Consider the following 26940-nt stretch of genomic DNA (forward strand, 5'->3'; position numbering starts at 1 on the left):
TTAGGTGAAAAGTAGAAACGCATACATCAAAACCACATTAACTCAGGGAATTTTGTGGTGGGAATATAAAAACCCCAAACATCACTGAAACATTTTTGTTATCTGACATGAAACACCTAGTAGTTATACTTCATCCATTTCCTCCAGAATCTGTCTGATAAAATACCTTTCACACAGTAAACATTACATTTCTTTCCTGTATCCAAATCCAATGTCCAAAGCCAAAATATACAAAATATTGAGTCATATGAAGCCTTTGCTTTGCTACCGACAACTTTATTATTCTTACAGGTCTATTTGATTAAAATAGAAATTCAAGAAAAAGTCTATTAATGTGTCACTGTAAGAAGTTTCCCAGATTTTTCATTTTTGTTCTTCCATGAAAGGCTTAAGGACTAAATTTTCTTTTAATTCCCATGGGCCATCTCCATTCACTTCAATAGATTTGTTACTCTGATATCAATAATGAATACAATTCCAAGAATGGAGCCTGTTAACTGTATTAGGGTTCTGAGCTTTGATCTTTTTAGCATATTATTTTCTCTCCTTTTTTTTGTCATTAAAAAGTCAAAACACTGAAGGTGATAGAATTTGGCTTGAGGAGACGAACTGAACAATTTATAGTTCATTCCAGTTTTTTTTAGTCTACAATAAGGACAGTTTGGTTTTTACAGATATGCTCTGAAAATAGGTTAGTTTATTATGGATAAAATCCTCTGTCTCATTTCAAGTTCTCATTAGTGTCTTTAAACAAATAGCAAGACAACTAGGTCACAGAAGACTAGCGAGAGTTGTAGTCTAGAAATATGAATTGAATACTATGATATAGATTTTTTTCTTTCTAACTCTAAAGAAGGTTATTTTGTGTGTTATGCCTGGAAGAGAAAGAAATTAAGAAAGAGAATGAGATTAAGAAATGTATTTCACCTCTCAAGTGTCAATTATCTGACACAGACTCACTTCACTGGTACCCACAGTAAAAAATTACTAAAGCTTAAGAATCACACAGTCTAGTAGGTAGCATCAGCTCAGATATCCCCTGAGTCAGAGAACAAGCAGGAGAAAAGGTTTTGGGTTTTTTAAAATGAGTTTTCTCATTTTCTCATCATGACCAAGAAAAGGGTATCTTTCTCTTTTTTGCAAAAGCAGCAACTGTTGTCCCATGTTCAACTTGTATACTATGACACATAGATCTATTTTACAAAAACCAGTTCTCATTCAGTACTGTAAAGCAGACTGTTCCTTCTTAAGCACAGGTTTGCCAATGTTTCTGTTGAAATCAATTCTTCTGCTCCAAACAATTTTCCAATTTGTCATTTTGAATTCTGTCTCTTCACTGATCCACTTCCACATTGTTATAAATGTAAGATCTGGAAATATAATAACTAGACTGAGCCTTGATCCTTCTTTGAAAATATTTAATAAAACTGGATGCAGGATATAGTCCTATGAAATTCTAGTGAGAAAATTCTTTCCTTTGGTGATGTGTTACTAATATTCTTTGGTTATAATTTCTCTATAGCCTTTTATTCACAATCACTTAGGTTGCTTAGAATATAGTTATTTGTTACTTGGACTGCGTTCATTACTTAAAGGTGTTTACTATCACTATAAACATTTATAAGTATCAGCATACTATTTATTTGCTAGGCACTGCTTTATACCTATTTTCACATTTTTATCCAGCTTCCTGTTCCTGACAGAATACATAACATTGGCAGAACCCACACCAATATATGACCTCACAAGTCTTCTGAAAAAACTTATAGAAAAGCTATCTGTAAAAGTAATTTCAGTAGTTTCAGCCTTGATAATATATTTCTAGCATTAAGGTTTTCAGTAGCAATTCCAGTGTTGCTATTACCTTTTGGAGAGTTACTTAATCAATTATGGACAAAAAAAAAAATAAAAGAGTAACACTACTTTGTGGTGCTAGGGTGGATGATGATTATCCTTTAGTGGTGGAATAATATTGTGAATGAATAATAAAGCAATGGTGAAAGAAAAGCATTTTGAAGGAAGATTCAAAGGGACTGATTGTTTTTTAATATTTTCCTTGGTCACACTACAAAGAGAGAACTGGGATGCTTTGCTCGTTTTCTGGAGGAAGTGTGTTGGGTTTTTTCTTTTATTTTTTCTTCTTTCCTCTAAAAGAAGCTCATAATAGATCAGTGTAGTCTGACAGAAGGGATTAATGTTGGGAGGAAAATTAGATGGATTTTACAGCACATTGGGATTATACTTGTTGAATATCAGTAAGGTGTGCGTCTTCACCCACAGCTATCACAAAACTGGGGGTTTGCTCCTTTTTGTGAAAGAAGTTTCCTGGAAACTATAATAATTAGTGTGAGGGTAGAAGCTCATATTCTTACGTCTTTCAAAGGTTTGAGCCATTTTATTACACATAAACAAATACTTTATCCATTTTTCATTTCATAAAACCATTCACTAATAACATGGGAGATAATGCCAGCATGGACAGAGCTGAGAATATTTCAAGCCTGACTATACAGCAGGTCTTAGTGGAAACAAACACAACTGTGCTAATTTCTCCTATCTCTATGACAGAGAATCCAGTATTGCACAGAAATTATTTGCAGATATTGACTGTCCTTTCTGTTGCCATGAAATAGGAGCCAGGTATGTATGCTTGCAGCCCAGAATGCCAACCGTACCTAAGCCAGCAGGTCGAGGGAAGTGATTCTCCTTCTCTATTCTGTTCTTGTGAGAGCCCATGTGGAGCACTGCATCCAGCTCTGAGGGCCACAGCACAAGAAAGACAGGGACCTGTTAGAGCACGTACAGAGGGGGCCATGAAGATGATCTCCTGTGAAGACAGGCTGAGAGAGATGGGGTTGTTCAGCCTGGAAAAGGGAAGGCTTCATCCTATCAGTGTTTGTAAATACCTGACGGAGAGTGCAAAGAAGACAGAATCAGGCTCTTTACAGTGGTGCCCGGTGAAAGGACCAAAGGCAATGTGCACAAACTGAAACACAGGAGTTTCCCTCTGAACATCAGGAAACGCTTTTACTCTGAGGTTGAATAAGCACTGGCACAGATTGCCCAGGAAGGTTGTGAAGTCTCTCACCTTGTAGATATTCAAAAGCCATGTGGACATGGTCCTGGACAACTAGCTTCGATGGCATGGCTTGAGCGATGGGGTTGGACAAGAGGTCCCTTCCACCCTCAACCAGTTTTTGATTGTCATCTCCAAAATTATAGAGCAGGTTTTACTGAATAGGGAGAGTCCCAGATCTTTCTTCTGAACAGTGTAAGGATAAGTAAGTTGAGGTGAAAAAGAATGAACTGAAATGCATTAGTTAGAGAGATCAAAGAAAGAAACCATCAACAAAGAGTTGTGTTCTTCATTTGGAGCAGGTGTTTTCTGAGGAATTCAGCCTGAGAGTTATGGGTGTTCCAGACAGGGCTCTTTCATGAGGTTTGTCAAGCCAAAGCTAAAAATAGTGAGGCTTGCTACCAGTACTGACGTACAAAGTCTTGTCCTCCATCCTCTGTCTGTTTTTCACTCTCCTTGCTCTGCTGAGTAGTCCTCTCTCCTACAAAGCTACTGAGTCTGACCTCAACCTGAAATGCTCTGGCAAAATCTTCAAAGTATGAGATTTTTTTCATGGAATTACTTGCCAAAAGATATGACATATCTTAAAGAGGTGTTTGGGACACTTGAAGTCCCAGTATTTTACTTGAGAGTAATTTAAGGACAGCCTTTCTGACTTCATAGAAGTTTGCTTTAGAACTGGTGTAGTAGAAGCCATGGTATGAAAAATGCCTCTCGGTGGAGAACAGACTTGAAAAGCTCTCTCTAGCATGTGGCAAGAAAGGTGAAATATGGATGGACACAGACTGTCCCCAGTTGGGAGAACCCCACTTGAATAAGTTTGGGGCTGAAAAATTGGATTTCTAAAAAAATGCTACAATCTGTATTCACTGTTCACTGCACAGTTATTTGACTTTCATTATTTCTGATAAAGCAAATGACTTGGACCTCATGAGATTTCTTAAGAAGTTTTTCTTCTATTGTCTAAAACACATCAGTGGTTTCCAATTACACATATTTGTGGAAATCACATTTCTTTTAGCTTGTTCATTTCAGTATACAGAAATTGCTGATCAATGAACTTTAATAAAATTAGAGGAAAACAATTTTCTGAATACCTTCTGAAACAATAATCATCAGTAACTTTTAATGAATATTCCTCATTAAGCTTATCAGTGTGTGTTTCCAGTATTCCTTAACACACATAGTCTGGCTGACCTCTACTTTCTGACATTTTCAGAATTTAGTTTTATATGTCATACAAAGACATTTCAATTAAAAACAAGAAATAGCAAACCTAGAATACATTAAAATTACTATCATGTAGTAAAGTCTTCTCAGATGACTCTTCAATATCTTCCCAAAGACCACATTTCCTTCCTTTTAACTAGTTACTTTTAGACATTTAAAATTCATCTTGAAACATACTGGGGTTAGTTATATAAAGCTTTGAAACATACTGTATTTTTTTTTTTTTGGGGGGGGGGTGGTAGGTATATGCCAGCATATATTAACACACAAACGAACACATTAATTTAAGGCAATTTATTACTAATTAATTAAATATGTACTTCAGTAGCTCCATTGCCTTTAGTGAGTTTTTACAGATTTAAAATCAACTGAGAAAATGGTATATAAAAAGAAACGGCTATTCTTTTCTACTGTGTGTGCTCACACACAGGGATCTCATCATGATCATGTATATAGATAGATACAGCCAGAGCATTCTTGACATTGTTCTTTTAAAATTGAAATAAGCAATCATTAAAAAGCAATGCCTACGCTTCTTAAAAAATATACCTTATGTATATTTGGAAATATTTGGGGTTTTGTGGCCCAGAAACAACTTGTAGTGAGAGACATGATTCTCTGAATCGCAATTCAAATTTCTGCATATAAAAGAAGCTAGTGAAATTTTTGCTTCCTTACTGATGCCTATTTACTAATACAGCAGAAGTAGCTGCAAATCAGGAATTCAGTTTGGAAAGGTGGGAGACAGATAAGTATTCGTAGATTGCTTTATCTTTCCATATACTTGCATCAATCCAATAAATCCTACCATTAGCAATCTTCCTTCACCTAATTTCATTTTCAGACTAAAACCAGGTGTTTTTTTTTCTGCTGGCAAAAGTTGCTCGGCACAATAGAAATTGTACATACATGACTACATGCCATGTAACTCAAACCTTTTTAAATCCATAGTTGCTAGTTAATGAAACAATCCTTTGCCTGTTTCAGCTTCACAAAACAAAGGAAATAGAATTATACATGTTGCCATGGAAATCTGTAACTCCATTGCTTTTTCTTCTTCATGTAATACAAAATGTATGTAAAGGTCATCACCAAACAATATGTGGGAGCACATCACAGAAATGCCATCATTTTACAAAGGATTTTACAAAATCTCTCAGGTAGCAGCAATTGCAACTTTTACCACTATATTCTACAAGGAAATGATTAAGAATAAGAACCTTTGCTGATTTATCAATGGATTTTGCATCACAAAGACTGTAGAGATATGCATTCAACAGCCAGTCATACGAATCCATATGAATCTTGCCTGGCAGCTGCCTTAACAGAAATGGATTCTGACAGACTGAATATGCTATGAGACTAGCAGCTTTTACCCTGAGACTGTCATTAAAAACAGAGAGATGGATGCTTCTGCCATAGCATGTAAAATCTTCATTAATTCCATGCTGCTGAATGCTGTAAAACTGAAACATTTTTGAAAAACCTATTCCTGCAGAGATGGAACAGTATGCCATTACATTTAACATCTTCATCACCAATGTGGGCAGTGGGACAGAATCGACTCAGCAAATTTGGGGATGACATCAAACCAGGGGGGATAGTCCAACACCCAGACAGCAGGGCTTCTGTTCAGAGGGATTTCATCAAAGCAGAGGAAAAGGCTGACAGGACTGTCTTGAAGTTCAGCAATGACTGGTATCAATGCTGCAACTGGGCCAAGGCAACTCTGCACACAAGTACAGTCTGGGGACTGACTTGCTAGCTAAAAACTTTGCCAAAAGGAACTAACTGTCCTGGTGATAACATGAATGACCAGTTGTCAGAGACTGAAATATTATAATTTATGACTTAAACATTTTCTTGAAGGACTTTTAAAACTGTAAAGAACACTACCACAGCCTGGATGGGGCCCTGAGTGAGGCCTTACACTGCTCACTGATGAAGATAAAGTAACAGCTCAGGGCTGGGGACATTTCAGAAAGCACAAGCTTAACACCTCCAAGGTGGAGACCACAGCCCCAGGGCTATCAGCTGCCAGGCTCAAACAGACCCCCTGCACCAAAGGGTGGGGGGGAGGAGAGGCTTTGGGTATCTTGGAAAGGCCTCTGGTCAGAGGCGCAGTGACCGCCCATCCTCCACTGTGCAGAGGAGCCCAGCTGAGGGGTCCTCACCAGGGTGGGGAGAAGCTTATCCACAGCAGGAAGGGGTGACATGACCCATCACAGGGGCCCCCCTCAAAGGGGTCCCCAGACCCAGAGCACCAGAGATGATGCAACAGACCCTCAGTGTTGCAAGGGACAGTGTTAAGCCAGCCCCTGCAAGGGGAGACACGTGGGCGTTCCCACCTGGCCCAAAGTGTGTATTAATCCACAGGATTCTGTACTCTTTGGTGTGTGGTGTGGTGGCGTGGCACGGCGTGGCCACGGTGGTGATGGGAGACCCTCACCACCAGCAGACCAGATGGAGGGGAGCAACGAGATATCGTTGGGACCCTCAGATGGATGACATGCTTCCACCTGACCCCTGTCACCTCTCCCTGTTCCCCCACCCCCCACGCACATTTCTTTTTTCCATTTCTTTCTCTCTTTCTTTTCTCTTCCCTTCTCTTTGCCTCTTTTACTATTAAATAAAATACATCCATTTTTTAGCATCAACATCTAACCTCGATTGTTTTTTATCTAATTTCCGGGAATATTTTGAACCTTCTAAGTTCTTTCCGGTTTATGCTCAGAGACTTAGCTTGCTTTGCTTTTCTGGGTTTAAACCGGATCATAACACTAGTGTACGTGTGCAGTGATGGAGGCTAACGACACACTGGACCACATTAGCAAAACCATGGGCAGTAGAACCAGAGAAGTCACGCTTCTCAAATTTGGCATTTGAGAAAACACATCTGGAAGTCTAGCTATGTTCACAAAGTAAATCGCCCAAGCACAGGGGGAATGTCAAAATGGAGAGAGCCTGGCAGAGAACCTCTAAAAAGCAGAATATGATCAGTGATGCTGGATTAAGTGTCTAATGTTTATTCACCATGAGAAAGAAAAGGCTAAAAGAAATCTAACCCCATTTTTTTCTCTCTCTTATTAAAGATATGTTGCGAAGAAGACTGTTACCAGAAATACGCAGTGAAAGGACAAGAGTCAACAGGTCACAGGCTGTGGCAAGGGAAATTTGAGACAGACTTCAGGAAAAAATCCTTCACAGTGTGAACAGCCAAGTGCTGGAATAAGCACCATAATCTGCATCGCTGGGGGTGCTCAAAATGTGACTGGATAAGACCCTGGCTAACTTTATTTAGTTTTGATGCTATACCTGCTTTGAACACACAAGTAGGCGAGCTGACCACCCTTCCTATGCCAGTATTTCCAATCCTATATTCAACGGATTTGAAAATCTGAGAGCTAATGAGATGTGCTGTGACATTGAGTCAAACTGACATTTTGCTGACTGTAGTAGCTGCACATCTTTGTATAACACAGACACTGTGGTTAGTGAAATAATGTCAAATTATTACCAACAGTACAGGGTCTATAATCTGTACTACTGCCTAACAATTCTCCTCAGCCAGATTCCTGCACAGCTGATAAATGAAAATTCTTAGCATGCCTGGCATCATTTGAGACATCAGTAGCGTAAGAACATAACCAATACCCTGTCTGGGTAGACTTTGATAAATGCATATTAAAAGACTGCATGTACTTGGAAAAGTTTCTGTATGTCAGATACAGCTTTTTTAGATACTCAGAATCTGTTGTCTTCAGTCTAAACATAATCAGAGAGATTAGAAATAATTTTCATGCTAAAATCCCTGTCATCTTTATAAAAAGAAATAGAAGCGGAGAAAAAATGCAAAATGAAGACATAGGGTGAAACTCACCTAATTTTTGTCTCACCAACAAGTACCTGATGAGCCAAAGCACAAAAAGCACAGGAAGGAATTACAAAGTAACTTTAGGGCTGTTATGAGAATTTTTGATCTCTTCTCAGATTATTACTTTTTATAATTCTCCTATTCTCTGGAAAGCACTGTGCCCCTCTGTAAATCATTGATAAAGAAGTTTCTTATTAATCAGAGAGAAAGCCTTAACTATTCCCTTGAGTGATATAAAGAATTCCTAAACAGAGTTACTGCAACAGAGGAAGGCCTTCTTGACAGGAGACACAAAATGATGCTATAATTCAAAAGACTGATGAAAAGCATGTGAAAAATACCTTTTTCAGAAGTTAATTCTTTGGTGAATAAGCACCTGACTGTGATTCAGGATTTGTTTTGTTATTGTTTTGTTTTTGTGCCATGCCTAGCATACAGCTGATTACTCTATGACCTTGGGCAATTCATACACAGCTGAGTTTGGCCTTAATTATTTCTGTGCCTCATTTTACTCATTACTATTAATATTATAATAATACCTGTCTCCTGAGAGCATGGGATAACTTCATCAGCTATTATTTTTGCTAATAATAATAGAAGCTCTATAGTTACTTCATTTTATCAGAAACAGTTTTCTGAAAGCAGCAGATTTGAGATTAATACTAAATTAAGCCCCCTGGTGAGGTGGTTTGAGGATTATTTTTTAGTAATACTTAAGTCAGCATAACCTGCTTCTCTGTTGAGAAAGTTCAATGACATGAACCTACCAGCATAGTTATACAACCAAGTTTGCTTGAAGTCACACAATACAAAAGAAAACTTCCATATGAAATGCTTCTCTGAGGTTAGTTAAGGGGAGGGCTGGGCTTCAGTCAGACATGCAACAACCACCACATAGTTACAGCAGCCATTCCTAATTTACAACTTATATCACCCACAGCTTTTAGAAAATAAGACTGCTAAACAAATTATCAATTTTGTTTAGGGAAAAGTTCTTTGGCTCTTCATTTTCTGCATTTCTGGAAACAAATATGGATTTCAGCCTGATAGTGCCTCTCCAACTACTTTCTTAGCTCTGTAAACATGCAATATTTTGCAAAGCACAAGAAAAGTGAAAAAAAAATTACATATTTTCTCATGTCACCAACATTCAAAACCTTTTATATTCAAATGCAACTTCATAAAGTTGAAATAAATGATATCTGACTTTTAAGAAAAAGCTCTATAAAAAGTGAATGTAGATAGGTAGACGTGTAGATAGGTGGCAACAGGGCTTTTTAAAGTGCTTACATGCTAAATTCTCAGGAGGGTTTGCATCTTTGGATACCTTACTATGAAAACATCTTTGCCCTGTTGCATTTAGAAAAGCTAACCAGACCGTAGTGACTTAAATAGAAACCGTCACAGTTCAGCCCAGCTGCATGCAAACATATAACTGAGGTGAAGAGAACAGGGAAAACAGTGTTCATAGGAGCCATGCATGCAGCTTCAGGATGGATTCATAGGATGGAGCAGGATTCATGCAGATAAAAAGTTGTATCATCTCAGTTGTGAGACACCTTTGCAAAGCATTTAATACAAATTTTGGTTGAGCTCATAGTTTGTATTAGCAGGAAGGCAGATTTCAATCTGAGTCTTAGGTAGCATGATAGGCAAAAAGTTAAAAGAACATGGTAACAGTATACAAATATTCCAGAATTTTTTAAAGAGAAGAGAAGGAGAGTAATTTCTAGGTAAGGATGCACATCCATGTTCTAAGGTACTTGGGTTTTAATCCATAGGAGAGATTTAAGAGTACCTTTTTGCATTCAAGATCATCCAGCCCTATAGCTATGGATAAGAGAAATTTCAAAACTGTGTCAGACAAAGGAAGAACTGAATTTTTCCCACCATACTCTGAATGAAAACCCTCATGACTACTACCACTTTGAAAACATTCAAAACTCCAGGGCAAGTTTAGTTTCCAAATGGCAAAACAGCATTTAAATTACATCACCAGCTACCAAAATATTTGACACACTCTTATGTAAGGATTTCCCAGCTCTGCTCTCACACCTACCCACGCCACTTACCTACATACCCCACAAACCTTTATGTTGTCTGTAGTGTTTGTGACATGAGGAACAGCTCTGTCCCACCCCCATCACTTTGTAGGAGCAGCTGCACAAACCCTTCGTTGCCATAGTAAAGACTTTCCTTATTCCATGGTTTCATTCAAACACACAGCAAAGATCCAGGAACACCAACCACCTACGGAGTTCCTTGGAGAATCTGGGCTTTACACCTCGTCTTTACACCTCTTGTAGCCTGCAAGGTGCCATACAGGGGCACAATGAAACCCTGCAGTTCACAGAGGAAGAGAGGTAAAAAAGGTCCTGACTTGGTAAGGAAGGGATAAATGGGAGAGTCTAGTGGATGTGGGAGTTTGAATTTCATCGTGAGATGAGGTATTTTCTTTTAGAAAGTGAATGACACCTTCTGCATAGTTTTTGAATGCTGCTGCAGCATTTGATTATGACTAATAGTCCCTGGAAAAATGAAATAAGTCTACATTCAAGACAATATTTTCTTTAAAATCAGAAAATAAAAGAGGTCCAGTTGAAAAAATGATGAACTATCACCCAGTCTGAATATCCATAAATTTCCTGCTTTCTTGTAAAGCAGTGAATGTTGGAAACAGACTTGTGATGTAAGTTTAGGGATTACTTAATCCAAGTATACACAGTTTTCTGAGCCTAAAGGCTAACAATGAGTCTGGAAAAATTCTAAAAAAATTCTCATAGAAATCAGAGTAAAGAAAAATGTCATTATATACTTAATGAACCAAGAACCATATGGAAAATTATGCTACTTGTGGGAATTTGGTTTACAAAACTAAAACCCAAAAGTACACAGATTCTGACTTATGTGAAAAAAACCCAAAACAAACTCAAAATTCTTGGTGTTGTTGATCTTGGCAAAATTTATAGCCACAGATTGACCACTGGAGTGTTCCACTGTGTCAGGGGAGGCTTAGACTGGACTCTAGAGAGCATTTCTTTTCCGGGAGAATGGTCAAACACTGGAGCAGACTTCCTAGAGAGGCAGTCTGTGCCTCAAGGTGGTCAATGTTTAACAGGCATTTGGACAATGCTCTCAAAATTGTGCTTTAACTTTTGGTCAGCCCTGAAGTGATCAGGCAGTTTGACTATATGACCACTGTAGATCCTTTCCAATAGAAATATCCTATCCTATCCTATCCTATCCTATCCTATCCTATTACAGAAATAAACTTCACAACACCCATGCAAGCCAAGTAAGCAATTCGCCAGCTCTGTATTGCAATAAAGCAGCTAGGTTTTTACAGGGTTATAAAATTTCTAGACACACATTATACAGCAACACCACACATAGTTTCAGACAGGAAGTATGGAACAATATTGAGCTAAGTATGTATGACTAACTGACCTGAGGCTATGCTTTAACTTGCATAAAGTACATGCGTTCATGAATCATCATACGTATTCAGAATCTCAGTACTTGATCTTATACATAATTTAGGAATAGAAGAAAACATACTAAGAGACCAATGTATCATGACATGGGATCATCCATGGATGAACTGTAGAATTTTCTTCTCCTGTTTCTCCTTCAGGAACTGAGTCAACTCAAACACACTTAGGCAGAGTTACAACATAAAAGAGCTTTGTTATATTAAGTAAATTTGAGTGGTGAAATGAAGCCCAAAAGATATATAAAATGTATTTAGCTAAATATTTCGTGTATTCATTTGGTCAGCAGCACCCACTAGTATCTCTCAGAAATTCCCATACTTCACAACTTGAAATAGGAGGTGATAGGCGCACCATTGCAAAAAGACATCAATAACAGCTGTTAACCTGTCAAAGCTCTGAAGATGTAGTGGCAGAGGTAGGATACTTCAAACTGAAACTGTCATGTTAAAATTAAAATTGAGAATATTTAATGTGTTTGTTGATATTTGATCCTGTAATGTTTGATGAGTATGCGTTTAGGTTGTGACCAGGTTCAAAACACATGAAGATAAAGATAGTACAGACTTGTTTACAGAGCAAAGAAAAATTAAAAGTTCACTATTAAACTAACTCTGTTATTCCCTCCAGTCTCACAGTTGTTTTTATTTTCTTATTTTAAGACACGTTGTGGGTTAGCAAGCATAGTCCTGGAAGTGATTTTCTTGCAAAGAGGTGCTTACAGCTTCCTCTATGACCTAACAGAACCTATCAACTGGGTAGTTTGAATACTGACAATTTTTTAAGCCACTTAAAATTTTGACTGCCTCTGTGGTCCACATTTAAGAATGGACAAACCCCAGGAAAGGTCTCTCTTGCTTCCGGCTGGGGGACAGGTAACCTGAGGGGGGCCCGTACAGGGCCCAGTGAGCCCGGGCGGGGCCCTGCCAGGTCTGGGCTGGGCCCTGCTCGGGCCGGGCCGGGACACAGCCATCCTGGAGCCGTGCGGCCCTGTTCCACCCGCAGCCCCCCAACAGCCCTGTTACGTGCAGACAGCACGGCCCGGCTCCCCCACCCCCCCACTCCAGTGCAGCCGAAGATTCAGCTGAAGCTGCCCCGCTGCCCGGCAAAGCTCATGTGACCAACAGCGATAAGCGAATTCCAGCTGCAGGGCTGGGTGAGATTAACCCTTTTAGCGCTGTAAGTTTCCTCCAGAACAGATGGAGCCTGCAGACATTAAGTAAAGAAGGAAGAGCTCAAATCCTGAGGGGGGAGAAAGAGGAGATGCTTAAAGCTGAAATTTGGTTGTGAAGCTATGGTGGTGATAGACTACGATATATCAGAGTACCTGTTGTAATGTCATGAAAGCATGGGGAGGGGAGTGTTCAGCTTGTACTTGTGAGCAAAAGTACCCGTGCTGGAATAAGCAAATGCCGAAGCAGCTGTAATTTGAGGAGAAGTTTGAACAGGGAGAGATGGAAGTGATGAGGACTTGCTCCAATCGGAAGGAGAAGACTTCTGTTCCTAGAGATACTCCCAGAGATAGTCCTAGAGATGAAGATGATGAGGACCCTTTTGCTCCCAGGGAAGGGGGAGGGCCTCTATTCCTAGAGATGAAGATGCTCCCAGAGATGGGTGAAGAGAACCTTTGTTTCTGAACAGCTCAACCTTAAAATGGTACCCCAATAGCTCAAGATTGGACCCTCGAAAGCAGTTGTGGGAAAAGCTGCAAGTCGGGGGAAGGACTCTCACATGCAAGTAGAGAACCAACTCGGGCAGCTGTCTCGCTGTGATACTGAAGCCATGAGAGGACCTCTTGTGGAGACGTCTCCGTAGCATGAGCAAGAGAGACTCCTCTCCCTAAGTGAACTGAGCAAGGTTATTATGGAAGTGGTAAACTGACTGAAAATCTCAAGGGTTGTCTTTTTACAGTGGGATAAGGGGGAAAGGTGGGGGGAGGAGAAGTGTTCTGAAGGTGTGGTCTGACTTTTTTTTCCTTCCTTTTAGGTCTGTTAATAAACTTCTTTATATTCTTTTAAGTTTTGTGCCTGCTTTGCTTTCTCCTAATTCTTATCTCACAGAAGGTAAATAGTAATGAGTACTTTGGACCAAACCACTACACTAAATTGGTGTTTCTGCCCGGTTTCAAAGTGAACCCGCTACAAATTTACATTAATATTTTTAATTCTATTTACATTCTTATTAATACTCTGTCTGACAATACTGTAATTTATATTTATCCTCAGACCGCTTTTATGAAATGCATTCTGTTCCATATAAGAAAAATGACTCCCAGGCTTATTTTTTAACCACCTTCCTATTCAACCTCTCCTTAACCCCAGTTACATAGCCTGATATTTGTATTCTTTGGTATGTTCATTATTTCCCTCCTAACAATGTCTTTTAAAGAAATAATACATAGAAACTCTTTGATACTATGTTCTTTTTTTTTTTAATGACAGAAATCTATCATGATGACTCTTTCATTTATATTAAGTTGAATTTTAAAGACAAGACTTGTAAATAATGAGAATAGAAATATACAGAGGCAGTGTTTCATAGAGGTGTTTATCTCCCAGGAAATGTTAAAAAGATCACAATCTAAAATGGCTTTTAGCTCTGCTGTCTAAAGTAAAACAAATGTTATAGAAAACTTCCAGTAATAATAAGTTATGAAACTTGGGCCATTATAATTTATTCCTGCATTTATACTTCAGTTTTACTAATGTTTGATTAAGTTCAGCTGGCTAACATCAATTATAGTGCTATCTTATTTAGGCTTATTTTTTTGCACATTGTAAATTTTTATTCTTTTGAGATTACATAGTAAGTTTTTACTGGCAGCTCTTGAAAGAAGTAATTTATAGGGCTAAAAAGGTATAAGTATTTCCTCAGACTTCCTCCCTCATATGGGTAGTCATAACATAGGAAATCTACAGCTCTTAACCTCCCATTTTCTACACTTGAACAACTGTGAGGGCAGAAGCTACATCAGGAGTGTTTTCAATGGAAGTTGAGTGGCAGAGGATCAAAGCTGGCATTAGAGAGGAAAATCAGAGATTAAAATTCCAATGCTATGTTATCCTGGTGTAGAGGTTAGATAGATGAGGGCTGCTAAGAACAACTGTTCATATGCTCGTGTAAAAAACCATCTGAATACAGACTCTTTAAAAAAGGATCACCAAACCCAACATCATCTCCTGATGGCAAGGAGGAGGATACTCAGTGTTCTTGTAGACAAAGCATTTATGGAGGATGAATTATTCTTTTTCTTTCTCTCCTCAGGACAGGACAACTGAGAAGATCTAATGGTTCACTGCTGCCTCTGTAAACCAATTCAGTTCAGTAAACCTGCAGAAGCCTGCTCCTTTTAGGTAGTTTTTGGGGTTTTTTTGGCCAAACTACCAAACTGAATTGGCTCAGTCAGATAAGAGAAAGGAAGTGAAAAGAGCTTGCAGTCCAGTCTGGGGACAGGGAAGAGATAGAGCTGGCTGTTAGACACCCAAACATGCATCTTCCATGCTCAGCATCAGGCTACAGCCAGTGGAGGGATACAGGCCATTCCTGAGGCTAATACTTTTTTTTTGCACAGTAATTTCAAGATTAATAATCCAACCAGACTTCTAAATACTACACAGGAAAAAACAAACAAACAAAGAAAGGGTCAGAGGGCAGAGAGGGGGAGGGAGAGAGGAAAAACCAAGAGGTTTGTTCAGGTGAAAAAAGGAAAGTTGCTGACACTCTCATGTGGATAACACACAAAATAAAAGCATGTAAATAGAAAGACTGTCATTGTTCTTTTTAATTTGTTATCTTGAAACTAAAAGCACTAAAGACCACTGCAATATTGCCCTCTCTCCCACAAAACAACTACAAAACAGAATTATCATCGCTATTACAGTGATCCATCAAAAAAGCAAAGACTGAAAAAAGTGAATATTCAGGTAACAATTTCCCTGAACAGAATTTCAATTTAAGTACTAGCATTGGCCCAAACTTGTTATTGTCCCAAACAAAGCAAGCATAAAACACTATCACTCTGCCAGCGCAACATTTCAAATTCAATCAAGAAAACCACCTGAGCTAAATTAGATCAGTGTCCACTTTGCTGAATTTTTTAAATAAAATCCAGTCTGCTTTGATCTCAGTAAAACCAATAACCGGCTCGAATCCACACCTATGCCAGTGACTACTGATCTCATATTTCAGGTCTTTCTTCCAGTGTTACAATTCAAAAGGAAAATAGGCAGAAGATGAAAGTGTGCACATGATTGCCTTCTTAAACTGACTGGGCTTCTGCTTGAGGTGTCCAAGAGACAGATTTGGTACTGTACAAGCTGCCACAGAACATTTTTGCTTCCAGTCCCTGCACCTTCAAAGGCAATGGGAAGAATTAGTTTCCTTCTCATGTCTGTCTCTTATTAACATAGTTATCCAACATGTTACTTGGCCTGAGCAAAAGATTTTTTAGCATAAAAATGAATTTATTGTTCAGCATTGTGGAAAATAATTTTTGTGTGCAGGTACCTCCATAAATGGAGTAAACGTGGCCTGTGGCTGTCTGCAATACTTTTATCTGACAACTCTCTGGCGGCAGTAACTAATTTTATCTTTTTTCTTTACCAGAATTTGTTTCTGGCTTCTTTTTTTTGGTGTGTTTTGTACTTAGTTTTTTTGCTATTTTTGTATTATCAAGATGATGTACTTTCATATTTACTATGAAAGGTAATCATAATCTGTATAGTTCATCAAGGTTGCTCTGGTAGAAAAATTCACTTTAATTTGTTTTATAAGCTGTATTCAGTTCTTATACTAGATTCTAACCTATTATAATCTGGTAAAAACTAAATGAAACTTCAGTGTATTCATTACTTAAAATATGTTAACATTTAGGATAGAACACAAATATACACAAGAGTCCTTTCTAATAAATGACTTCTAACGATTGGAAGGAAGAAGTAACGATTACTGTTGCATATATTTTCTTTTTCTTATAGATAATGGATATAGCAATTCACATAATATATAATGGATATAGCATTCATATAATAATAATGGATATAGCATTCATATAATAATAATGGATATAGCATTCATCTTTCTTTACTTTTAAGAAATTCTTTCATTTTCATATATATATATATATATAAGATTTAATTCAACACTGTTAAACTTGAGCTGTTCATTACAGAAAGGCTCAGGAAACAGCAAAAGCCCTCAAGTATAGATCTATAGATAAAAAAATCAAATGTCAAGCTTTGAGAAGACCTGAAAGACATTTATGACCTCTAAATCCCTGATTTAAGATATTCTTTTGCTTGTATTTAAATTTCCAATCTTATGGAAAAAATACATATAGGTATTTGGTGAAACTGTTGGAATTAGATGCAATTATATTTGAGAAATGCTATATAATATGTACTTAGTCTATTTGGTATCTTTAGATTTTGTTTCTAATATGAATTAAACTCAGATGTCGCAGATGACACATGTTCAGCATCTCACCAGCTCGGAGCAGCAGAGTTTCGAAATCCAAACTAACATTAGTTTATTAGTTGAACCATAAAATCAACAGGTTTTTCAGCCTCTTTTACACAGCCCACAGCAGCCTATGGGGGCCTCTACTGATCTCCTTGTGCAGATCAGAGCAGCCTCATCCAGGAGACAAGTACATCACATCATACATGGCGTGGCTGATGAGTCATTTCTATTTCTCATCCTGCTCTCGCTCAGAGTTTGATATTACAGACCATATGGCCACAGCCTTCATAAATGTGGTTTCAAGGAAGTCATCTGATGGCAGAATGGAAATGGCTTTGCAAAGCAGCAAAGCTGCTAATTGGCAGGTGGAAGAGCTGAAAGTGATGGTTCTGTAAAAGGAAAATCCTGTATGATCCTGGTCTGAGCATTTATTACGGCAGCAGGAAAATGTTCTAATTTCTGTTACTGGTGTAGACACTTTAAAAGCAAGCACATTATAAAACAATGATGCTTTTTTCTTGTTTTTTTCCTATTATTCAACCACTTTTTGCCCAGCAGAATGCAGTGGTTTTTTGCCAGCAGTTCTACTGTACATAGACTTCCAATTATTCTACCTTGTGTTGGATTTTCCAGCAATTGCTCCTTATTAATCTTTATTGCAAACTCTCCTCTTCCTGCATTTCCTCTGCAAAGTTTGTGCATCTCAACTATTATGCAAAGGTTCCTACTTTGTGTAGTTTTATGGAAAAATCCATCTTCCTTTTTTTCATAAACCACAAAAAAAGGGCCATTTTAATGGCTTCCCAATTCAGATTCTCATAAAGGACATGCAAAGTCTGAGAGGAACATTCAACATAGCAGACTTTTGACATGGAAATCTAAGTCTTTTTCTAGTTTATTTTTCAGTGAATAAGGAAAATTGTATCTCTGTCCACGGCAGGGGACGTTGGAACTAGATGATCTTTAAGGTTCAGTTCCATCCCTTAACATTGTCTGATTCTCCAATATCTGAGGAGTAATTAAGAACAGTTGAATATTGGGGTCTCAGGTTGCTCCTTGCAAGACCCTTTGTCTCAGGAGAGTGAGAAAGATATTTTGACATTTGGTGGAGCATGGGGAATAGATGCATGTAAGTCATGTTTACATGACTGTAGGCATGTACACTATGGATGAGGAAAGGAAATGCCACAGTTAACCTAAAATCTCTGTCTAGGGAAGAAGATATGCAGAGAATCATGGTCATCTCAGAAGAAAAGCATGCAGACTAGGTTCCCTGATCTGCAAGTCAGCTTTCCAGAACAATCATTAAAGACCATCTCTACTTCTAAGCATGCAGGGTAAACATTTTACTTGCTGTCTTAAAAGAACTCCAAATCTTTCAATAGTAGTCACTTAAACACAGCTTGTGCAAACTGGAAATTCTGAACTAAAAATATTAAAATAGTTCTTTTTGAACTGATATTGCATTGCTACTTATAGTGTAGAAAAAGTAATTTCTTTCAGGGGTTAAGAAAAACAGAACATGTCACCTAGAAGTGTTTATACTGGAGTTTTTTTCCACCTTTGAGGCCATGAGAAGCAATTAAAACTCATTCATCAGTAGTCAACACATAAGCTAAAGGTTTAATCTCTGAGTAACAGAGCCAGAATTTCAGAGAAGGTGACCATGGATCTCATGTCTAATGGTATCCACCATTCCAAAAAGTCCCCTACAAAAGATCATTCTGCAGCACGCACTGAGGATCCCTGACCATGAAAATACATAAATCTGAGTCTGTTTTGTCTCAGCCACACAGCTGATACCATCGTTACAGTTGGATCCACCAAATTTGGTTTATTACCAATTTTTATAAGTTTAAATACTTTTGGTGAAAGGACCTTACCCTTGCCTTCTGCTCCATTTCCATCATTAATCTTTCATGCTGCTCTGCTATTGCCAGTGTTGCGGAATGGACCTTCTGATATATCATTTCTCCTTCCCGTGTTTGAAAGGTGAACAGCCCTTCTCCTGTGTCACACATCCTGCAGAGAGATTTAAGCAGAATGGAAAGAAAAAAAAAAAAGCACTGTGTAATTTTATCTAACTATTATAAGAAGTGCATACCTTACAGTAGCAAATGCCAACTTTAGAGATGTAGTTAAACTCTGAAATTCCAAACATCTGCAGTTATTTTTACCATCAGAGAGAGACATATTCCAAGAGATGGGCAGAACTTCATTATCATATTTTTTTAAATTCCGTTTTAATCAACATCTGGATAGTTAAAAATAAGCTTTACCATGGAATAAGAACTTGAGGTAATAGAGTCAGTTATTTCTGCCATTTTTTCCTAATGTCTGCACCAGTAAGTGGGAGCTAAATTTAAGTCTTTTAACCTGTTGATGCCAGAAATACGTAGTACATCATGACTTTGAAAATCTGACATTTTAAGAGAACACTGAGCAATTAAAAATGCTATTATGGTTAATCACTACAGAGAAGTATTGAAAGACAGCATTAAAAGGGTTAAATTATTACTACCTCTGTCAGTACATTTTTGTGAGGCAGCATCCAAAGCTATCCTGATAATTAGAAAAGCCATTCAGTCTATTTGAGAATGGGAACAGTTTCTGTTGTAAAAGAAGATTAAATAATGAAAAAACCTCCAGAAATAAAATTTACTTTCTTCTTTTGAGAGGGCCACTGCTGTTATCCTTATCTGTGATATCAGTGAGGCATTGTTCTGAGGAAGAAGAGTGGTACATAGTAAATACAGTGACAAAAAGGTCTGGGAAACACAGGAAATAGGAGTAGGAAACAATGTTAGATTGCTGTGTGACCGTTACTTGGAGGATGTACATGCTGTTAAACAGTGGCACAATTCAATGTATTTATATTAGTAGTTCCATTATATCATCAGTATCTGATTTATGTATTTTTTATAGACTTCTTGCAGTTTTAGAAACGGAATTTCAAAAATCCTTTTTATTTGGTCTGATACCTCCTGTAAAGATTTTCAGTTATTGGTGACAGAAAGTTTTTGACTTGAGTCACTGATGCATAACATGCATCAACAATAGAGAGATTTTGATTTGCCTTAAAATACCATACTCCTTTAATATTTTGGATGTTTACATTATTTTTAAGGAAATCAAATTTTGTTAATATCCCAGTATCTTCAGCATGATCCCAGAAAGCCCAAAACATACAGAATTTTAAAAATTTTAGAAAAATGTGTCCCAAATTGTTCAACATTCAAATGGGTTTTTAAATATCGTTATCTTTAGAATTTGCATCCCAGATTCTGTATGATTATTCACGAATTAAATTTTACAAAAAAAATTCCCATCAAATGAACATATCTATACTATTTTACTTAAATAATAATTTAAATATGTCTCCTACTATATTCTATGCATGCACATACACACCCTGTTATACTGCAGCTTTTTGAAAATACAATACTTTTTTTCACGAGACTTATCTTTTTGTCAAATTAGAATATGGCTTCCCAAACAATTTCATTTTAAAAGTCATCTAAACAGGACTGTTGTGCTATATAAGGGACTACTGAGTGTTCAGAAGTTGCTTTTGATTTCAAGGTTGACCAGTGAAAATAAAACCTTATTAACACTTAAAAAATCTTTTCCTGTTCACTGGAGGAGACACGCTACTGTGAGCTTCCTACAAAGAATTTATGCATGTCTGTGTTTGGGAAGAACAGGAAGTATTGGAAGCAGTAAACAGAGGTGCTTCTGGAAAATACCTGGTGAAAATACTTTGTAGTGATCAACTGAGGTATTGAAAAGAAATTCATAGTCTTAAGAATATATGATTAACAATATTATCCATAATTGTGGAATAATACCAGCTTTCTTCATTGCAAAACATATATAAAATACAGTCCACTTAATAGGTAGGTATTATTTAAACTGTGTTAATGTGATGTGCTAATTAAGAGATTAAAAAAAGAAAGCTTTTGTATTAGATTCCAGTGGAGATCAAGATCCCTGCTGTAAACATTTAAGATGTGTTATATCCTTAGCCACAGTCCTCCAAAGAGCTTCTGGTGGAAATAAAATGTCCCCAGAGTTTTGTGACATTATGGCAACAGCCTTTCAGATCCCTCAGGGCATCATATAGCCAGTACTCTGCTCTTGTGTAAAGAGATCTTAATAAAATTCAAACGGCGTGAAATGGAAAGTCTGGGAAAAAGGATGGGATTTCAGAAATGGAAGGAAAATATGATCTTTTTGTTGGTTTCAGAGGATAAAAAATCCTACAGCGATAAAAACAAGGAAGCAGGCAATGGGGCATGATTAACATTCAGAACTTAGCTGCCTGTTTTCACCACACAAATCCCAGCCACCAGCACTGCTGACCAGAGTAGGGTCTGTCCCTGGCTGGAGGCACTGGTGCAGGCTGTGGCACTGCCCTGGCACCTCACTCAATGCACAGGATGCTGCCTTGCTTCCCAGCCTCAGCAGTGGTGGACATGTCACACCAGTGTTGGAAAGCCATTGCCACCAGCCTCCCCATGAGGGCTTCCCTGGCTAATGATGGATGGTATGCACACAGCTGCTCAAAATTGGAGGTGAAGGAGAATTATGGGCATCATTTTTTAAAGTGCTGAATTCCCCTAACTCAACTTGAAGTTTAATAGGATTTAATGCCCCAAAGAATGAAGCAGTTGTTACCAGGCACATCTGAACCAGGTAAAAGCAGCAGAAATTGTTAGCATAAAACTTTCTTTCTTCTATTTAAACTTCTTATTAATAATCTGTCTCCTAAGGGGATGAATCCCTTTGCCATAGTGAAGTTTTCGTGGTCATCACCTCAGAAGATTATTCCTTTACTCAGGTGAAAATCTGAGTTTAGACTTTCTAGTCTAGTCTAGTCCAGTCTACTCTTGGGTATTTTCTATTCCATTCTATTCTATTCTATTCTATTCTATTCTATTCTATTCTATTCACAAACCAAGATCAATAGCCTCATTAGGGTTAGTTTCAGTCCTAGAATAAGGAAACATAGACTAAAATAGAAGCACTCCTAAGTATGATGAAGATGGGGACAGGGAAAAGGTACTCTCCTAAGCTTAAGGGTTTTGCCAAAAAAAGCAGAGGACCTTCGCATATCCGGCCAACAGGAACAGACAAGCCCATGAGCTGAAACAAGACTTCTTGTCTTGTTCTATTTATAGTCCAAACAAAGCCAGTAGAACAAAAAGCTATTTTCTCTATGGTCCTTATAGATGCCAGATAACAGTCCCTATAAAGCTACAATTTCAGGTTTAGCCTTGCTAATGCGTTGGATTTTACAAGTCAAAATGAAGTAACTGTGGGTAAAGTCAAATTTATCTGTGTTCAAAGCACACATGGTTGATCAGCTGCCAATTTAATAGCATTTTCATAACTTTTGCATGGCCTAAAATCACTTTCAAGAAAAGGCAGGACAAAGGTCTGGGCCTCTTTTTTCCTGGTACTGTCACAGTTAAGCAATACAGTCCTACTCAGCATGACCTTCACTGTTAAAAAAAAAGTCACTGATTTTGTATACTTCAATTTTTTTATGAGATACTTACAGTCTGCGGGTGCTTGAAAATGCTGATCTATTTCTGTGGTTTTCAACTTTAAAACAGGGAAGTCATTAACCTATGCTTTAAAATATTTAAGGATTCAATGCATTAATATGTATGAAGTGCTTTGACTGAAATAGAAAAGTGCATTATTTTCATATATTGTTACAGAATGATAAAACTGGACAGACAAGTGACAGCACTAGATAAACAGTGCCGCAAATAGTTGCAATTTTTTAATTATTGAAATACTGCAACAGCTTTTCACAACCATCACCATTACTAGATCTGGCTCAAGGGCCAGGAGAAAGAATAGAGAGAACGTGAGAGCTCAGCTTTTGGCCGAGGGCAAACTGGATTCAGAGATCAACAGTGAAAGTTCCAGCTTTTATTGAAGGTAGAATTTTTGTTCAAGCCAAAGAGATTTTCCCGCCACCACTGACAGACTTTTTTCAACATTTCCCAAATTTATACAAAGGTTTCCCACTGCCTTTGCTCACTATGTAACTTCAGTCTTTTAGATTAGAATCAATACTGTATATTAACCTTGTAGAATTCCCTTCAAAAGGAAACGTCATTGACTTGACCACCATTTACAAAAAGTACTTTTTTCAAAATAGAAGTTCATGCTGTCATGTTCTGAAATATTTTAAAAGTTTAACAGTGCAATATTCAGCAACTGCATGAGAAGACAAGAATTTGACATATCAGCTTCACTATTTCAGTTAGGGGTAAAATGTATTTTCACAAAAATTAAGGTTGTCTGAAAACTGAAATGCCCAGAAAAATTATTTCTTTGTTTTAAAATAAAGGAAAACTTACAATTGTAAGTAGAAAAACTTTAGCTCTTAACATACCTACATTACATTTAATTTTTAATGAATTTGAACGAGTTCTTTTTACCAACAAATAATTTAGGATTAAAGAAATAATGGCTGATTTATATACTCAAAAGTGTATCAAATTACATACAAATAACTAAAAAGAGGTAAACGTCCTCAAATAGAAACTGAAAAAAAATCATAAAAATGTTTACTGTTAATAACTAATTGCTACTAATAATTATAGCTATTAATAACTAATAGGTAATAAATAACTACCTTACTTAAGCATTCCTAGTTCTTGAAATAGAAATAGACTTTAAATTCTTAAATGAGAACAGGTCATGAATATGTAATGTCCACTAACCAGAGTGCTAAAAGTTAACAGTACCAAACTGGGTGTAATTGCTGTTGCATGCTCCAAAGCTAGTGTGTGGAAAATGGTGTCCTTAAAAGAGTGGAGCTGTTTACTCAGACACTTCAAGGCCCAAAAATTAATAAAATCACAGGGTCACGGAATTGTTAGAACTGGAAGAGGCCTCTGGAAATCATCTAATCCAAGTCCCCTTTCCAAGGCAGGGTCGCCTAGAGCAGGTAACACGGGAACTTGTTCAGGTGAGATTTAAATGTCTTCAGAGAGGGAGACTCCTTGACCTCCCTGCACAGCCTGTTCCAGCTCTCTGTCACCCTCAATGTAAAGAAGTTCTTCCTCATGTTGAGGTAGAACTTACTGTGTTTTAGTTGATGGTGATTTGCTCCTTGTCCTGTCACTGGGCACCACTGAAAAGAGTCTGGCACCCTCCTCTTGATGCCCCGCTATGAGATGTTTGGATGTATTGGTGAGGTCCCCTCTCACTCTTCTCTTCTCCAGACTGAACAGGCCCAGCCCCCACAGTCTCTCCTCGTAAGAGCAATGCTCCAGACCCCTCATCATCTTTGGGCCTCTGCTGCACCCTCTGCAGTACCTCCGTGTCTTTCTTGTACTGAGGAGCCCAGAACTGACACAGCACTCCAGATGTGGCCTCACTAGGGCCAAGTAGAGGGGCAGGATCACCTTCCTCAATCTGCTGGCCACACTCTTCCCAATGCACCCCAGGATCCCATTGGCTCTCTTGGGTGCAAGGACACACTGCCAGCTCATGGTCAACTTGTCACCCACTAGGACTCCCAGGTCCTTCCCGGCAGAGCTGCTCTTCAGTAGGTCAGCCCCCAAACTGTGCTGCTGCTTCAGGTTATTCCTCTCCAGGTGCAGGACCCTGCACTTGCCCTTGTTGAACCTCATTAGGTTTCTCTCTGTTCAACTCTCCAGCCTATCAAGGTCCCACTGAATGGCAGCAGAGCCTTCAGGTGTATCCTGAACTCCCCCAGTTTTGTATCATCATCAAACTTGCTGAGGGTACCTTCTATCCCTTCGTCCAGGTCATTGATAAACAAGCTGAGTAAGACTGGACCCAGTATTGATCCCTGGGGAATGCCACTGACTGCAGGCCTCCAACTGGGTTTACTCCTCTGATCACGACCCTCTGAGCTCTGCCTTGATCCACCTCACAAGTGCTTAGTTAGCTAATGCTTATTTGCTGTATGACAAAGAAGGTAGTCAGATGCCACATATGGGACCAGACCTGTTACTTCTGAGTAGGAAATAAAAGTCAGTCTCTCTTTAAAGCCTTGAAGCTGTGGCTGTCAGTTATGAAAAAAACTAATTAGTATGCAGTATCTAACTCTGAACTGAGACACTTATTTCTTGTGTTGCTACAGCTTTGATTTTCTAAAAAGTGGTGGAAACTTGCAATTTTGCTTCCAATTTAATTAGATTATCAGTGAAGACACACAAACACTATCTCTCTTGTGGATATCTAACTTTTGTTCTTTCCTTGTTTGTTGTTATCTTAACTTGAGCTAAGCCATTTTGACAGAAATCCTGTTTGTTCTTTGTGCAAGGACGATACACACAGCATACACTAAAGACAGGCCAGCTAACCAGCAGACCTCACTACAAAATGAATACAAAGCTTCCCTGAGGGTCCAAATTCTTTGCTCATTCCAGCCTTCAACACATGCTAGCTTGCTTCCTGCCAAAGTTGTTCTTTTCTGAGAAAACAACAACAACAAAAAAGTAAGGAAAGCAAATAAACTCTTTGTGGCAGGAGCATATTTAGATAAAAAGCTCCCTTTATGCCTAGGAATGCTTATCAAGACAACTGAAAAATAAACTATGCATGTTTTTATGAAATTGTAAGTCAACATCTATGTTGAAAGGATAGAAAAACAAAGGCAGGAAAAAGGAAATTGTTATAAGAATTTCTAACTTACTACAGAACAGGCAAAAAGGGATACTTTACATGGAGAATCCATAAGGAAAAAAGGTAACTTCATAAACAGAGTATGTGTGGGACCTAGGAAAGTTCTACGGGCGAAGTAGAGAGAAGACAATTAATAGAAAATGTGCACAAAGTGTAAATGATTCAGGTATACAACTTCGACAGCAGACATGGTCAGAAAGACCCAAAGCTGGGACGACGTTGGTGAAAGCAGGGAAGAAGTCCAGAGAAAAATCTGTGAATGGGAAATGAAGATCACCAAGGTGAAGCACAGCAATGATACAAAGTGCAACATTCAGAAGGAGTAGACAGAGAATCTGAGTGTGGTCTGTTACACATTCCGTATGGGAATAATGAGTAAAAATGCCATGCCTTGCTGTCAGCATTTTAGAGTTTTATCTGGAGTGTCAAAAGGCTATCCTGGCAATTTTATGATCTGAGAAGCAAATCACAAAAATGTTCTGATACATGGGGTGTCTGCCTGCCCCCCTTAATCATGGTTATTTATTGGCAAGAATATGCAAAAGAAAAAGCAATTATGCATGCTATCTACTAATTGACAGCTATAGACATTCCTCCATGACACTTATTGTCATGTTTTTGCACTTAAGCTGAGGTGGGAAACTTTACACTGCTCTTGAATATGCTTATGAGATATAGAGAGTGGAATATCCTCGAATTTGGCCTGAGTTAATACAGGGAACTTCGAATATTATCACACCTCTGCTAAGGCTCAGTAACTTGATCATGAAGCTTAGCCCTGAAGATTTGTTCAAGGTCAGATCTCGTGCTTCTTGAGTCATCCTCAGTGTTTTTGACTAAATACACTAAGGGATCACCATGCTATCAATGTAACTTTCCTACTAAGGCCATTTATAGAAACATTTTGCAATTCTGAGAAGGAAAATGTTCACAGATGGAGTGGAAATGATTGATGATGATTTGCTGCCAGGTAGGCGGAACTCCACCACTCAGAGGAATCCAGCAGTCCTTCTCTAATATTACCTAGACGATCTTAATGCATTCTGAGTTGCAAATCTTTTAAAGATATTACATGCAGTCATGGTAGCAAAAATCTTATGTGCTAGTCAGATGAATACATTGCTAATCTT

The 26940-nt window shown here is 38.1% G+C and overlaps 1 protein-coding gene across 2 annotated transcripts in view; it reads right to left on the reverse strand.

Annotated features, from left to right (window-relative positions):
- DOK6 (docking protein 6) overlaps positions 1-26940 on the reverse strand; it is a 249503-nt gene that overhangs the window by 43600 nt on the left and 178963 nt on the right. For both annotated transcript variants that reach the window (XM_039571458.1, XM_039571468.1), the window contains exon 6: positions 19015-19153. In XM_039571458.1, the coding sequence (XP_039427392.1) occupies positions 19015-19153 (139 nt within the window). The remainder of the gene's footprint in view (positions 1-19014; positions 19154-26940) is intronic.

This window comes from Corvus cornix, chromosome 2 (genome assembly GCF_000738735.6).
Source record: "Corvus cornix cornix isolate S_Up_H32 chromosome 2, ASM73873v5, whole genome shotgun sequence".
In the NCBI taxonomy this organism is placed as follows: Eukaryota; Metazoa; Chordata; class Aves; order Passeriformes; family Corvidae; genus Corvus; species Corvus cornix.